The following is a 14,966-nucleotide window of genomic DNA, read 5'->3' as shown; positions in this document are numbered from 1 at the left end:
CGGCACTTTTATTGTGAAGACAGGAACTGTGCAGTCAGTCTTTAGGCTTTTGACGGTTGAAATAAAAAATGGTCTTATTTCCTTCACACTTTTGATTGATTGATTGGAACTTTTATTAGTAGTTTGCACAGTACCGTACATATTCCGTACAATTGACCACTAAATGGTAACACCCCAATAAGTTTTTCAACTTGTTTAAGTCAGGTCATGTGACCCCTGGCTCTGTTTGATTGGTCCAACGTCACCAGTGACTGCATCTGATTGGTGGAACGGAGTGAACGTCACCAGTGACTGTATTTGTTGAAACGCAGGCACTATGAAGGTCTGTCTGACAGACCAAAACAAACAAAGCGTGCATTAACAGATCGATAAAAATTAGTAGCGAGTAGCGAGCTGAATGTAGATAAAAGTAGCGGAGTAAAAGTAGCGTTTCTTCTCTATAAATATACTCAAGTAAAAGTAAAAGTATGTTGCATTAAAACTACTCTTAGAAGTACAATTTATCCCAAAAGTTACTCAAGTAGATGTAACGGAGTAAATGTAGCGCGTTACTACCCACCTCTGGCTTTAGTTGATATAACACTCCCGTCAGGGGGTGCATTCTACGGCGGGGGTGCAGGAGGCGGGATTACTGCGAGCCTCAGCCAGTGCGTCTTTTGCAGTCCTTTTATGATCGCTCAGCACAAGAAATACGTTACACACATACAGTTGTTGACAAAATACACTGTACATTATATACCTCAGCTAACTAAACTATGGAAATGTATAATATAGTTCATATAGCAATACGGTCTCACTGCACAGCAGGCCAGCAGTTAGCCGAGTCCGCAATCCATGTTGAGGCACAACTGAGTGACGTGCCTCAACTGGCTGCTGATCACTGCACTGTCCGTCTCTTCTCAGTATTTGAACGGCAAATGTGAAAATTCAGCGATTTTGAATAAAAATAATCTAAAACTGGTGAAGTTAAATGGAAAATAACTTTATAGTATAATCACTGGATACATTTAACAATTTAATTAATTTTTTTTCTTTTTACATTTTTTTTCTTTCCATGATGGCAGGTGAGGCCCTGCCTCACCTGCCTCTAGTGACTGCACGTCACTGCTGTACTGAATTATTGTTATTATTAAAGACAATAGAGCAGGAGCAAGACTGCTTACTCTACCACTACTTTTGTTGTACACTATGGGCGAGCTTGCCTGTCAATTTAATAAGCAAGATATTTGTACAGTGCACTATAATCGATGTCCTCGGCACACTGTTCACAACTAGACAACACACAAAGGAGGACAGGTATGTGAGATATATATACATCCTACATTTATAAGACTAGTTGGTATATTTAGACGGGATATTGGCCAAGGCGCCCATTGTGCACACTCAGTGTAGTTATCCAAAATATAGGTAAAACTAGTTTTTTCATAAGACCATTTTGGTCATGTATTATTCAACATTTGAAAACAATGCTTAATTTCAGCTAAAATAATAACACAGTAAAGTTAGTGTAAAATGTACTTATTCATAGAGTTCAGATCTTTTTTGAGATGGTCTGCAATAACCCCAATAAAAGGGGTTTCAAGACATCTTCAGTTATACTTTATATTTTTAGTCGACAAAATTTACTGAAAATGTACTAAAATGTTGAGGAATTTATCGACTAAAACTAGAGATGTCTGATAATATCGGACTGCCGATGTTATCGGCCGATAAATGCTTTAAAATGTAATATCAGATATTATCGGTATCGGTTTCGAAAAGTAAAATGTATGAGTTTTTAAAACGCTGCTGTGTACACGGACGTAGGGAGAAGTACAGAGCGCCAATAAACCTTAAAGGCACTGCCTTCGCTTGCCGGCCCAATCACATAATATCTACTGCTTTTCACACACACACAAGTGAATGATCAACAGCCATACAGGTCACACTGAGGGTGGCCGTATAAACAACTTTAACACTGTTACAAATATGCGCCACACTGTGAACCCACACCAAACAAGAATGACAAACACATTTCGAGAGAACATCCGCACCGTAACACAACATAAACACAACAGAACAAATACCCAGAACCCCTTGCAGCACTAACTCTTCCGGGACGCTACAATATACACCCCCCGCTACCCTCCCTCCCACCTCAACCCCCATAACATTTGGTTATTTAACCCCCCAATTTCAACCCTTGATGCTGAGTACCAAGCAGGGAGGCAATGGGTCCCATTTTTATAGTCTTTGGTATGACTCGGCCGGGGTTTGAACTCACAACCTTCCAGTCTCAGGGCAGACACTCTAACCACAAGGCCACTGAGCTGGTCTTAGTTTTTTTATTTTTAATACATTTGCAAAAATATTTTAAAACGTTTTTTTTTCCACATTGTCATTATGGAGTATTGTGTGTAGAATTTTGAGGACAAACATGAATGTATTTCATTTAGGAACAAGGCTGTAACATAACAAAATGTGAATGAATTGAAGCACTGTGAATAATTTCCGGATGCACTGTATAGTTTAGGCCAAAATATGTAAAGGGACAAGCGGTAGAAAATGGATGTGATAATTAAAGCGTGATGTGGCGAGGGATAAATACACCTGTGTCTGGGAAGTCCAGTCCCGGGTTCATTAGTAGTACGGCTGCAATCAAAAAGAGTAGGACAAAAGAACAGTCCAAGGAACTCTGAGAAGATGTAATTAAAAAGTATAGGAAAGGAGTCGGCGACAAGGAAATTTCCAACCCAATAAGCATCCAAGTCAATCTATATTTGATAAATGGAGGGATCTGGCCAACCTCACAAACTCAGGGACTGGGCAGATTGGAAGGAAGGTGGCAAAGGGAGGCCACCAAAGACAAAAAGCGTCTGTAGCCCAGATGGGACAGATGTACTGTAGAAAGAGGATTCATATGGCCCAATTCGTCACGGTATACACATGACACATGAAACGTGACAAATTGAGAGGTGCACTTTCCACTTCATCCATCAGATGGCAATAGAGTTTTAAAAATATTCAAATGTATTTTGGGGCAATTCCAACTTTTGCTATGTACAGTGACATACTAGCCCCCCCATATGAATCCCTTCTCTACTGTAGTACATGCAACAATTGTTACATCTAGTTCTATACTAGTCAAAGCTAGAAAAGAGAAAGCCACTGTTGAAAAGACCTCACATGAAATCTCGCTTGGATATTGAATAAGGTTTTTTGGTTTTATGAGACACAAATTTTGCTTTTAGGCTATCAGGCTAAATGCTATAAAACCCCAAGCTGTACAAAACCACAGACATAAACACACCATCCTGTCGAAAGGCCGTACATACTGTAAATCCAGACCATGGCCATTTTTGTCCTTTTTTTAAGGATAAAAACACTATTTAATTATATTTACTTATAAGTGTCTTAGCTATAAACCTCTGCTGTAACCTATTTTTAAAAATGTATTTGAAAAACGTATGATACAACAACTGTGATGAGATGGCGACTTGTCCAGGGTGTACCCTGCCTTCCGCCCGAGTGCAGCTGAGATAGGCTCCAGCGCCCCCCGCGACCCCAAAGGGAATAAGCGGTAGGAAATGGATGGATGGCTGGATGATACAACAACTGGATTACAATCTCATCTAGTAAACAAATTTGAATGCCACTTTTCTTCCTCAGTGCTGGTAAATTGTGCCCCCCTGTGGCCTTATTAAAGTAGTTAAAACTACATTTGTCAAGCAAGAGACAAAAAAGTGCAATAGATTAGCTTGACAATAGCACCAGTGTACATTTACTGCAAAAAAAGCTGTCAAAATATAAGATAAAAATACTCTAAACTAGTGAATTTAACTAGTTGCATGGGTAGATAATTTTACTTGATAAAACATCCTAAATTAAGATTTGTATATCTGAAAATTAGCAGGACTCTTAAGATAGAAATGCGTATTTTATTTTATTTTAATCTATTCTGCAACATCCCGAGGATGTTGCAGAATCTTTAAACACGATTTTCTATATGGGGAAAACAAAAATATTTTTATTTGAATAGTTATTTTTCTAAATGTTTACCTTTTAACCCTAGAATAGAAACAATATAATTAAAGATTAGACAGTGATTAAAAATAAGTACATTGGTCTTAAAAACAAGGGAGATTTGTAAAAATAACATTTTAGATCTTGGCAAGTGGCAAATAATTAGCAGTGTACAATAAATTATGTCACCATTTTAATTAGAGATGTCCGATAATATCGGCCTGCCGATATCATCGGCCGATAAATGCTTTAAAAATGTAAAATCGGAAATGATTGATATCGGTTTCAAGAAGTAAAATTAATCACTTTTTAAAACGCCGCTGTACGGAGCGGTACATATCCGGTAAAACACGGACGTAGGCCTGTATACTGTGGACTGAAGCTGTGTGCCTTCATTGTTTTTGTAGCTGTTGTTTTGAGGCATGTTTAAAAAAAAAAAAAAAAAAAAAAAAAAAATGCACTTTGTGAAAGTCAAAGTATAGTATCTCCCATAGTTGTAGTGGGTATCAAGATTATCTCAGGGAGAGCATGTCCCAAATTCCAAGCTGCTGTTTTGAGGCATGTTAAAAAAATAATGCACTTTGTGACTTCAATAATAAATATGGCACTTTTTTCCATAAGTGGAGTTGAAGTTGTTCTCTTATTTTGGAAAACCTTGTTTTTGATTGATTGATTGATTGAAAGTTGTATTAGTAGATTGCACAGTACAGTACATATTCCGTACAATTGTCCACTAAATGGTAACACCCGAATAAGTTTTTCAACTTGTCGGGGTCCACGTTAATCCATTCATGGTAAAGTTACATTGTTTAATGCATCCAGCGGGGCATCACAACAAAATTAAGCATAATAATGTGTTAATTCCACAACTGCATATATCGGTATCGGTTGATATCGGAATCGGTAATTAAGAGTTGGACAATATCGGAATATCGGATATCGGCAAAAAAAAAGCCATTATCGGACATCCCTAATTTAGTAGCATCAACATATAAATATTCTACGTATAAATGAATACTAAATATAATAAACAATACAATAAATTAATTAATGTAATAAAATAGGCAATGTTTGGTAAAGGTAATGTATATACAGTACATGGCCTATTTTCGAAATCAAAACAAAGAGCTTTTATTTTGAAATATTTTCCGGATATTTGGTGTTGCTCGGTGTCTTGACGCCGGACTCCACAGTTGGCAGAGCAGAGTCGCCCCTTTTACTGGCGGAGCAGAACCGCGAGGGGCGTGCAGGCATAGACCTGTTCAACTACTTTACTCAAGTTTCGGGGGGGAAAACAGTTGTTTGTGTAGATTCTTTTATTCAGTACGAGCGGTGGGATTTTACAGACCGACTTAGTACAGAAGTTCGGCGGACGATGTCTGGATCATATTGCAAAAGTTTGTACCCGTTCAGCGCGGAGCAGCACCAGCAGGGGCTGAGCTTCGATGCCGGGGAGATGATCAAGGTGGTGCAGTCTCCGCCTGGAGGATGGTGGGAAGGAGAGAAAGATGGAGCGAGAGGATGGTTTCCTTCAAGTTATGTCCAGGTGTTCGAGGTAAGATGTGTGAGCGGAAGTAAAACATGTCGTCACTTTTGTTGCACATGTGACTCACGGATTTGTATAACTTTTGGACATAAATCACATTTGAATTGTACATCTATACACACGTGTAGTGGTGAAAACATTTGATGAAGTCGTCTTCTCATCCACTGACACACTCCAGCACACATGGAGTGCTGCAGAACTAGTGATGGGTAATTTGGCCTCAAATCTATATCGTGATATATATATATATATATATATATATATATATATATATATATATATATATATATATATATATATATATATATGTCTTAATAAGGTTATCCAAAAAATAGTGCTCGATACCGTAGTAGAGCGCAATATATGTATGTGTGGGAAAAAAAATCACAAGACTATTTCATCTCTACAGGCCTGTTTCATGAGGGGGGGTACTATGGTATGCGAATGCTCCCATTAAAATCTCCTGATGATTGAGGGTACCCCCCTCATGAAACAGGCCTGTAGAGATGAAATAGTCTTGTGATTTTTTTTCCCCACACATACATATATATATATATATATATATATATAAATATATATATATATATATATATATATATATATATATATATATTTATATATATATATGTATATATATATATATATATATATATATATATATATATATATATATATATATATATATATTTATATTTATATATTTATATATTGCAGCCTAGTGTTGTAATGATACCAATATTTTGGTACCGGTACTAAAATTATTTCGATACTTTTCGGTACTTTTCTAAATAAAAGGGACCACAAAAAAAATTGCATTATTGGCTTTATTTTAACAAAAAAACTTAGGGTATATTAAACATGTGTTTCTTAATGCAGTTAAGTCCTTAAATAAAATAGTGAACATACAAGACAACTTGTCTTTTAGTAGTAAGTAAACAAAGGCTCCTAGTTAGTCTGCTGACGTATGCAGGAACATATTGTGTCATTTGAGGGACGGCGTGGCGCAGTGGAAGAGTGGCCGTGCGCGACCCGAGGGTCCCTGGTTCAATCCCCACCTAGTACCAACCTCGTCATGTCCGTTGTGTCCTGAGCAAGACACTTCACCCTTGCTCCTGATGGGTGCTGGTTAGCGCCTTGCATGGCAGCTCCCTCCATCAGTGTGTGAATGTGTGTGTGAATGGGTAAATGTGGAAGTAGTGTCAAAGCGCTTTGAGTACCTTGAAGGTAGAAAAGCGCTATACAAGTACAACCCATTTATCATTTAATTATTTCTCATTCTATTATTTTTTTATTTTTTTATTATATAAAAATAAAAATAATTTTTTTTTATTATATAAAAATGGATTATTAATCTACTTGTTCATTTACTGTTATTATCTGCTTACTTTCTCTTTTAACATGTTCTGTCCACACTTCTGTTAAAATGTAATAATCACTTATTCTTCTGTTGTTTGATGCTTTACATTAGTTTTGGATGATACCACACATTTGGGTATCTATCCGATACCAAGTAGTTACAGGATCATACATTGGTCACATTCAAAGTCCTCATGTGTCCAGGGACATATTTCCTGAGTTTATAAACATAATGTGAATTTAAAAAAAACGAAAGAAGATGTTGTGATGCCAAAAAATATCGACGTAATCATAGTAGTATCGACTAGATGGGGACGGCGTGGCGCGGTTGGGAGAGTGGCCGTGCCAGAAACCTGAGGGTTCCTGGTTCGATCCCCACCTACTACCAACTTCGTCACGTCTGTTGTGTCCTTGAGCAAGACACTTCACCCTTGCTCCTGATGGGTTGTGGTTAGGGCCTTGCATGGCAGCTCCCACCCCCAGTGTGTGAATGTGTGTGTGAATGGGTGAATGTGGAAATAGTGTCAAAAGCGCGTTGAGTACCTCGTAGGTAGAAAAGCGCTATGCAGTGTATAACCCATTTACCATTTAGATACGTGCCTGTACTTGATATCATTACAGTGGATGCTAGGTGTAGATCCACCCATGGCGTTTGTTTACATTTTGATGCCGGTGAGCTACGGTGTGTAGTGAAGCATGTTTTGCTATTCCTTGTCCTGCAGGGATGATACTTGTAAGAAATAGGGATGTCCCGATCCGATATTTGCCAAAAAATGCGTATCGGCAAGGCATGGGAAAATGCCGATCCAGATCCAGTTTTAAAAAAAAAAACTCCGGTCCGTGTTTTCCAACGCACTGATTTAAATAATACATTCCACTTTTCTGCTGCTCCCTAAGTTCCGTTCCGTGTTTTCCAGCACACCTTCAACACATCCACAGGTCTGTTGATTCTCACGCAGTTGCCTTTAGCTGCTGGCATTACACGACAGGCTCTTCTCACTCTTTCATGTGTCTCCTTCTCACAGACAGCAAGCGCACTTTCTTACACACGTCACATACTGTCACGTCATACGTAACATACGTATACGCCGTCTCCCAGCAGTGAGGTAGCAGCAAGGCTAACGTTAGCTTTGATGCTAACGCAGCCGTGCGAGCAACGTTCCCTCTAAGGTGCGCGCCTGCGCAATTGGGCACTGCTCAAGCGTCCTCTGCGCACAGCAATTATATGCCACGCTCAAAATCAAATTAAAAAAAAGCGCATAACAATTTTCGACACGGCACGGACACGACCGAGAAAACCGTTTTCGTCATCATTGTTCAAATATTGTAACGTCTGTCGAGACGCTTTGAGGACATGAATTCCATCGATCACTTTATTGAGCAAAGCTCTTTATTGTCGGCCATAAACACATCACCAAAACATTGTTAAAAAAAATGATATCTAGCAAAAGTGGTCATTTTCTGCAGTACAAACCAGACCAAAAGCAACTTTGTTATATCAACAGCAGCCGCTCGCTCTTTCTCTCTTGCGTCAACACATGCACATATGGCACTTAGCCAGTAATGCGTTTACAGCCACACAAAAAGTTGGACAACTCCAACACCACACATAAAGTCATTCTAGGTCGTTACACTATGATTTACCAATCAAATGTGTGCTTATTCTAGTGTCATTTATTAGGAATCTTAATTTATAAATATTAATAATGAAATGCTGTTAGTATATTAAATAAATACTAATAAAAATATATTTTTTACAAACAGGAAGTTGCAGGAATGTACACATGACCCCCTGCTTACATCTCATTGAGCAACATGTGAATGTTTTAATGGGAACTAAATGCAATGTCTGAAAGGGGTACAAGTTATTTCCAAAGCAGGACCTCCACCCAGACAAACAATACAAGTACATAGTTCATGAAAAACAATATTTGTTGTTATTGTCATTGTAAGTGGGCCTAAACACTTATATTAGAAAATAATCTCATGGAAATGACTGCTGTCATTTGATTGTAATAATAAGAGAATGTTGTCTGTCTATCTGTGTTGGCCCTGCAATGAGGTGGGTACTTGTCCAGCGTGTACACCGCCTTCCGCCCGAATGCAGCTGAGATAGGCTCCAGCACCCCCCGCGACCCCGAAAGGGACAAGTGGTAGAAAATGGATGGATGGATGGATGGAAATTGAACTTGTTATTTAGTCAGGTTTGGGACAGGTGTGCTGCTGGTGTAGCCACAGTGTGCACGTCTGATGTTGTTCACATGGGCTCCACTGAATGCTCAGGAATTTTTGCGTTTGCTCACACACATGAAAAATTAGAGGGAACATTGCGTGCGAGTGTTAATACGAATGAAGGAAGAATTAATTAATTCCCCCAAAAAACAGCGGGGGGTCCATCGTCTGGCAGTGGTTTGGCTTCAAGTGGGAATATGTCGAACAGACAACCATAATTTGTCAAGTGTGGAGCAAAAGCGTTGCTATAAAAAGTAGCATTACTGCTAATTTGTAGCATCATTTGAAAAGTCCCCTGCTAGAGAATGAAGAGTATTTGAAACTCCGCACGTCAACATCTCCATTTGGTGCCACACGCCCACACCATCAAAATGTCGAGGCAAACATTTCCAGATCAACACCGTATGAAAAAAATTGTGATTTTTTTTAGTTGTGATTTCCTTCTCTGCATGAAAGTTTAAAAGTAGCATATATTAATGCAGTATGAAGAAGAATGTTTTAATGTAGACACATAGAATCATCATACTGCTGTGATTATATGCATCATTCAAGGCTAAGGCAAAATATCGAGATATATATCGTGTATCGCGATATGGCCTTAAAATATCGCAAAATTTAAAAAAGGCCATATCACCCAGCTCTAGTTCAATGATCCCATTTCTGTTTGTCATGTATAATTTTGTCTATTTTGTGTTTATCCTTGAATAAACAGGTCAGTTTCTTGTTACCAACCATTGTGTATTATTCAAACTCCCCTAATTCAGCTGGCTAGTTGTTATCAAGAGTACTAAAACCCTTTTCAACATGATTCTGACAACTAAGTAGGCTAAATAACTTTAAACTTTAATACATGCTCGGATAGGCCAGTATCGGTATCGGATCAGAAGTGCAAAAACAACATCGGTATCGGATCGAAAGTGCAAAAACCTGGATCGGGACATCCCTAGTAAGAAACTTACTTTATTTGTTGCCATGGAGACCAGGATTAGTGATTCAGAAGTAGCTAAAACACTGCCGACGGCGGATGGACGTTAGCCGCTAGCTAGCTAGCCATGTCTTAAAGCATCTCTTCCTGAGGGCGTTTCAGCGTTATAACTTCACCTTTATCGTTAGTTTTTACGCCAAAATGCGTCCGTTCTCCCTTTTCTGTCTACACACTGTGTTTGCTTGTAAGTACTCCATGATTGTGTGCTGCCGAACATGCTCGTCTGCTCGTAAAACCAACTATGACACGACGTGATGGCGACACGGGCGCGGGGTGGGGGTAAGTTTCAGAGGCGATATAGTACCGAAAATGATTCATTAGTATCGCTGTACTATACTAATACTGGTATACCTACAACCCTATTGCAGCCTCTTACGATAACGATATATATCGCGATAAATTATTTGTCATGTTAATGATAATAGAACCATTTCAAAATGAGTTCAAAATGTTACTATTTTAGCTGCTGATATATATACATATTGTGTTATTCCCAGTTGTATTTTCCCCTCAAAACTAATGTTGATCTCCTTGCTAATTAGCTGTTAACATCTGGTTTTGGAAATGTCTTTGGAGGGTCACTGTCGTCAACTGACCAAAATCTGTTTTTATCATCTCAAAAATATTTCTAAAGTGAGAAATTTGTTGTCAAAATTGGATCTCGAAATGATCATTCATGCGTTAATTTCGTCTCGCATTGACTATTGCAATTCTCTTTTCACACTTTTCAACAAGTCAACGCTAAAGAGACTTCAGACTGTACAAAATGCGGCTGCCAGACTTTTGACCAACAACCCATATCACCCCCGTTTTATCCAGTCTTCATTGGCTTCCAGTTAAATTCCGCATTGAGTTTAACATTTTAGTCCTGGCATTCCGTGCGTTGTATGGTGGGGCCCCTCAGTACATCACTGACTTGCTATGCCCCTACTCTTCAAGGTGCAGCCTCCGGTCTTCAGGCCAGGGTCTTCTAAAGATCCTGAAAACTCGTTTTAAAACCCGTAAAGACCTGGCATTCCAGGCTGTAGCTCCCAGACTCTGGAACAATTTGCACCAGTCCCTCCGTGATCTTGACTGTGTTGAAACTTTTAAGAAACATTTGAAAACTTCTCTTTTTAGTAAAGCTTTTTGTTAATGCACCTTTTAACTATCATTTTTTATCCACTTTGTATCCTTTTTATGATGTTGCTCCTGTGGTTTTAAATGTAATTGTTGTTTTACTTCACCTATGTTTTGTACAGCGCTTTGTGATTTTATCTGTGAAAAGTGCTTTATAAATAAAATGTTTTTACATACTTTACTTACTTCCTTACTTTCTCTTGCAACATGGTTCTTGCTACACTTCTGTTAAAATGTACTATGCATGTATTCTTCTTGGGTATCGAGCCAATACCAAGTAGAAACAGGACAGTATTGGTCATAAAATTGGATCATTAAATTATCACATTTTGATCACAACTGTAATCTGACAAAACACAGGGCGTGTAACAAAATCACTTACAATTGTAATTATTTCTTTATTCTATTCTATTCCGCCATTTAGTAGGGATGTGAATCTCTTTGTGACGAACAATTCGATTTGCATCTTGATACATGGGTCGCGGGATATGAGACTGAAGAGAGAGGGGCGAGGCATGTGGGCGTGTTGAGGCGTTAAAATGCGTGCCTGTTGGCGTGTCTGTTGTTCCGGGTAGGGGTGTCACTGATGTCATCATAATACATTATTTATTTCCTTATATTTTCGCGGTTGACCGGTAGGGTCCCAAAGATCGACGGTTGGCGACCCCTGGGTTAACTGTCCATCTATCCATCCATCCATTTTCTACCGCTTGTCCATCTCGGGCTGAAGGCCAAGGACAAGTTGCTACCTCATCGCAGGGCCAACACTGACAGACAGCATTCACACTCACATTAGTGAGGCGGTAAGGGGATGAAAGTAGTCAGTAGATGGGAAAAAATGATTGTAGCGATGGGAATCTCAGGGCGTTCAGTCGTTCGCAACTGGACTGTTTGGCCTGTCTTGAAAGACATTTTGTTGCTCATCCGAGTAGACTTCATCAGTTCGTGCTCATAGACTTAGATTGGTCAGATCTAGTCCAACGGTTGGTGCTGAAACCCCAAATATTTATACTACAAAAACCAGGAGGGTGTGCCTGGGCAAGGATGGTTTCGCCCTATTGTAGTAAGAAAACCAATTGTTTTATTGCAAACGAGCAATCCTAACTGTCAAAGCCAACGGCAGTCATTGAAGGGTAAATTCCCCTCGTTAGCATTAAGGTATTGTGTGGCAGAACAATTGCTGTGGATCGACTACTAAATAAATAAATGATAAATGGGTTGTACTTGTATAGCGCTTTTCTACCTTCAAGGTACTCAAAGCGCTTTGACACTACTTCCACATTTACCCATTCACACACACATTCACACACTGATGGAGGGAGCTGCCATGAAAGGCGCTAACCAGCACCCATCAGGAGCAAGGGGTGAAGTGTCTTGCTCAGGACACAACGGACATGAAGAGGTTGGTACTAGGTGGGGATTGAACCAGGGACCCTCCGGTTGCGCACGGCCACTCTTTCACTGCGCCACGCCGTCCTACTACCAGTCCAAAACAGTCGAAATCCCCCACATAAGCATACCATTCTGTTTTAAATATAGGAATATGGTAATATAGTGTAGTGAACTGTAATTACCCAGTGGGGGCTGCAGAGGGCATTGGCGGGGTTGCCGCAGTGTTAGACCTAGTTTGAGAGAGAAGAAGAAACGAGGAAGTGTTCGAGGACCTGTTCTTGTAAGTGTGTGTCGCGTTCTTGCCCGTTAGCTATACATTGATAGTTTTGTAAATACGAATGAAAGGCTGAGTTGTGCACAGTCATTTTGCCACCATTACAGTATATTCATGAATTTGTTAAGATTACATGTAAAAAAAAAAAAGCTTAATGTTAAAATTAAACAAACACACTTGTAGCAGACACCATGAATGCAATTTTACATCCATGACTTTACTAAGTGACTCACTCGTTCAAAGGGATTCCAGACGCCCTCTATTTAGCGGAATTACGGAATTTTTCTAGCCAACGTGGTTATTTTATTCGATGTCCATATTAAACCGCTAAAACAGATCAGGTTGCATTTGTGGTGTAGCGGATGGCTACGGTTGTCATAATCTGTAGTCTGGATCATGTTTTTTGTTATTTTCTGTTAGTTTAAGACTCCAATAGTTCCTGTTTTTGTGCATCCTTGTTTGTTTTAGTTTCCATGGCGACTGATTAGTTTCACCTGCCTCATGTGTTCAGGACACGCACCTGCTCTAATCAGAGACTATTATTTTTAAGCCTGTCTTTGCCAGTTAGTCGTCCTGGCGTCATTGCTTGTGTCATGCGATTGTTTGCTTCATGCCTTGCCAAGTAAGCTTTTGTTTGTTCATGCCACAGTTAGTGAGTTTTTGCCCTGTCCATAGTTTATGCTTAGTGTTCGCTTTTGTTTCCTGCGCTAAGTTGTGCCTTCGCCTTGTGCGCCTTTTTTGTTTTTTGTACCCTTTTGAGTTTTGAATAATTAAATATGTTCCTACCTTCACGCCTTGTCCGGAATAGTCCGATTGCTTCCCGGGAGAACAAACCTCGCAGTAAGTTGCGAAACCCCCCCCCCGTTATGACAACGGTGTTGAGGACAAACTGGGAATTTGTCTGAGCTGCCATTCTTGGAACATCACAGAATGTTTGGTCTATGTCCGTTGCTTCCATTGACATTCGGGAACACCCGGAAATGAGTACAGAGCGAGGAAGAAACATAAATGTCCTTAATGTGTCCATAACATATTTGCATGTTTAGGTATTTGTGTTTAATGTTGTTATATCATAGTGTAGGATTGATTACCGCGTAGAGATTTAGTTTTGAAATAACACATACGTGTTTCGCCATTGCTCGCTCTGGCGAGCTCACAACTTTTTCAACAAGTCGTGGAACAGTGTCTCAGTTGGAAGTTAGGATAAAAAATTTTTGGAATTGGTCATTGTTAGAAAAAGAAGTCGTGGTTGCCCCATTCGCAATTTGTTTTCAAGCACAAAGATCCAGGGAAAGCACTTTGCAGTCTCTGCGATTGGAAAGTGATCAACTATGGTGGCAAAGGTTGGTTGTCATTGAAACAGCATTGCGGGGAAAGCAAACATGCAGAGAAATAAGATTGAGAAAATGAAACAACAAACCACCTAATGATTCATTTTCATAAGTTACTACTCTTAGTAAGTAATACTATGGTATATTGCTGTTGACAAGTAGATATTATGTTTCATGATTTTAATCATGTTTTTAAAATACTGAACCCACTAACTTGTACTAGATCTAGTCCTGCATGGCCAAAGTTGCCTAAAAAGCACTATTAAGTATACTCATGAATTTATTAAGATGAGATATCATGAATGCAATCTTACATCCATGACTTTACTAAGTGACTCACGAGTTTAACAAAATATTTGACTTTTTACTATTACAATATTTGTTATCATAATTATATCATTATTCTTAAACATTTTTGTCAATTTCAGGGGGCACTGCCCCGGCACCCCTGTCAGGGCCCCAATTGACCCCCAGCAGATATTTTTCAATTCCTCTATTTTTTACCTCACTGTGATCCCTGAGTTTAACTAAATTTGTTTTTTTTTACAATTACAATATTTGTTTTCAAATATTGTCATATATCATATATTCATAAAATGCCTTATAGTGATGTAGTGAAGAGAATTTCTCAAATCAAACAAAACATTGAACTAATGAAATAAACTATGGATGATGTACATTTTTGAATGGCTAATATTGATATGGTGAAGACATGTTTTCAAAAACAAT

At 39.0% G+C, this 14,966-nt stretch overlaps 1 protein-coding gene across 2 annotated transcripts in view; it reads left to right on the top strand.

Moving 5' to 3' along the window:
* Positions 1-5,200: 5,200 nt before the first annotated feature.
* The window catches only part of LOC133610660 (growth arrest-specific protein 7-like), a 165,740-nt gene continuing 155,974 nt past the window's right edge, over positions 5,201-14,966 (top strand). The window contains exon 1 of one of the 2 annotated variants that reach the window (XM_061967144.2): positions 5,201-5,557. In XM_061967144.2, coding sequence (XP_061823128.1) covers positions 5,378-5,557 — 180 coding nt within the window. In that variant the 5' untranslated portion in view covers positions 5,201-5,377. The remainder of the gene's footprint in view (positions 5,558-14,966) is intronic. The other variant, XM_061967142.2, reaches the window with a different exon arrangement.

This window comes from Nerophis lumbriciformis, linkage group LG11, assembly GCF_033978685.3.
Source record: "Nerophis lumbriciformis linkage group LG11, RoL_Nlum_v2.1, whole genome shotgun sequence".
NCBI classification, from domain to species: Eukaryota; Metazoa; Chordata; class Actinopteri; order Syngnathiformes; family Syngnathidae; genus Nerophis; species Nerophis lumbriciformis.
The sequence above is the reverse complement of the archived record's forward strand: the minus strand, read 5'-3'. Positions and strand labels throughout refer to the sequence as shown.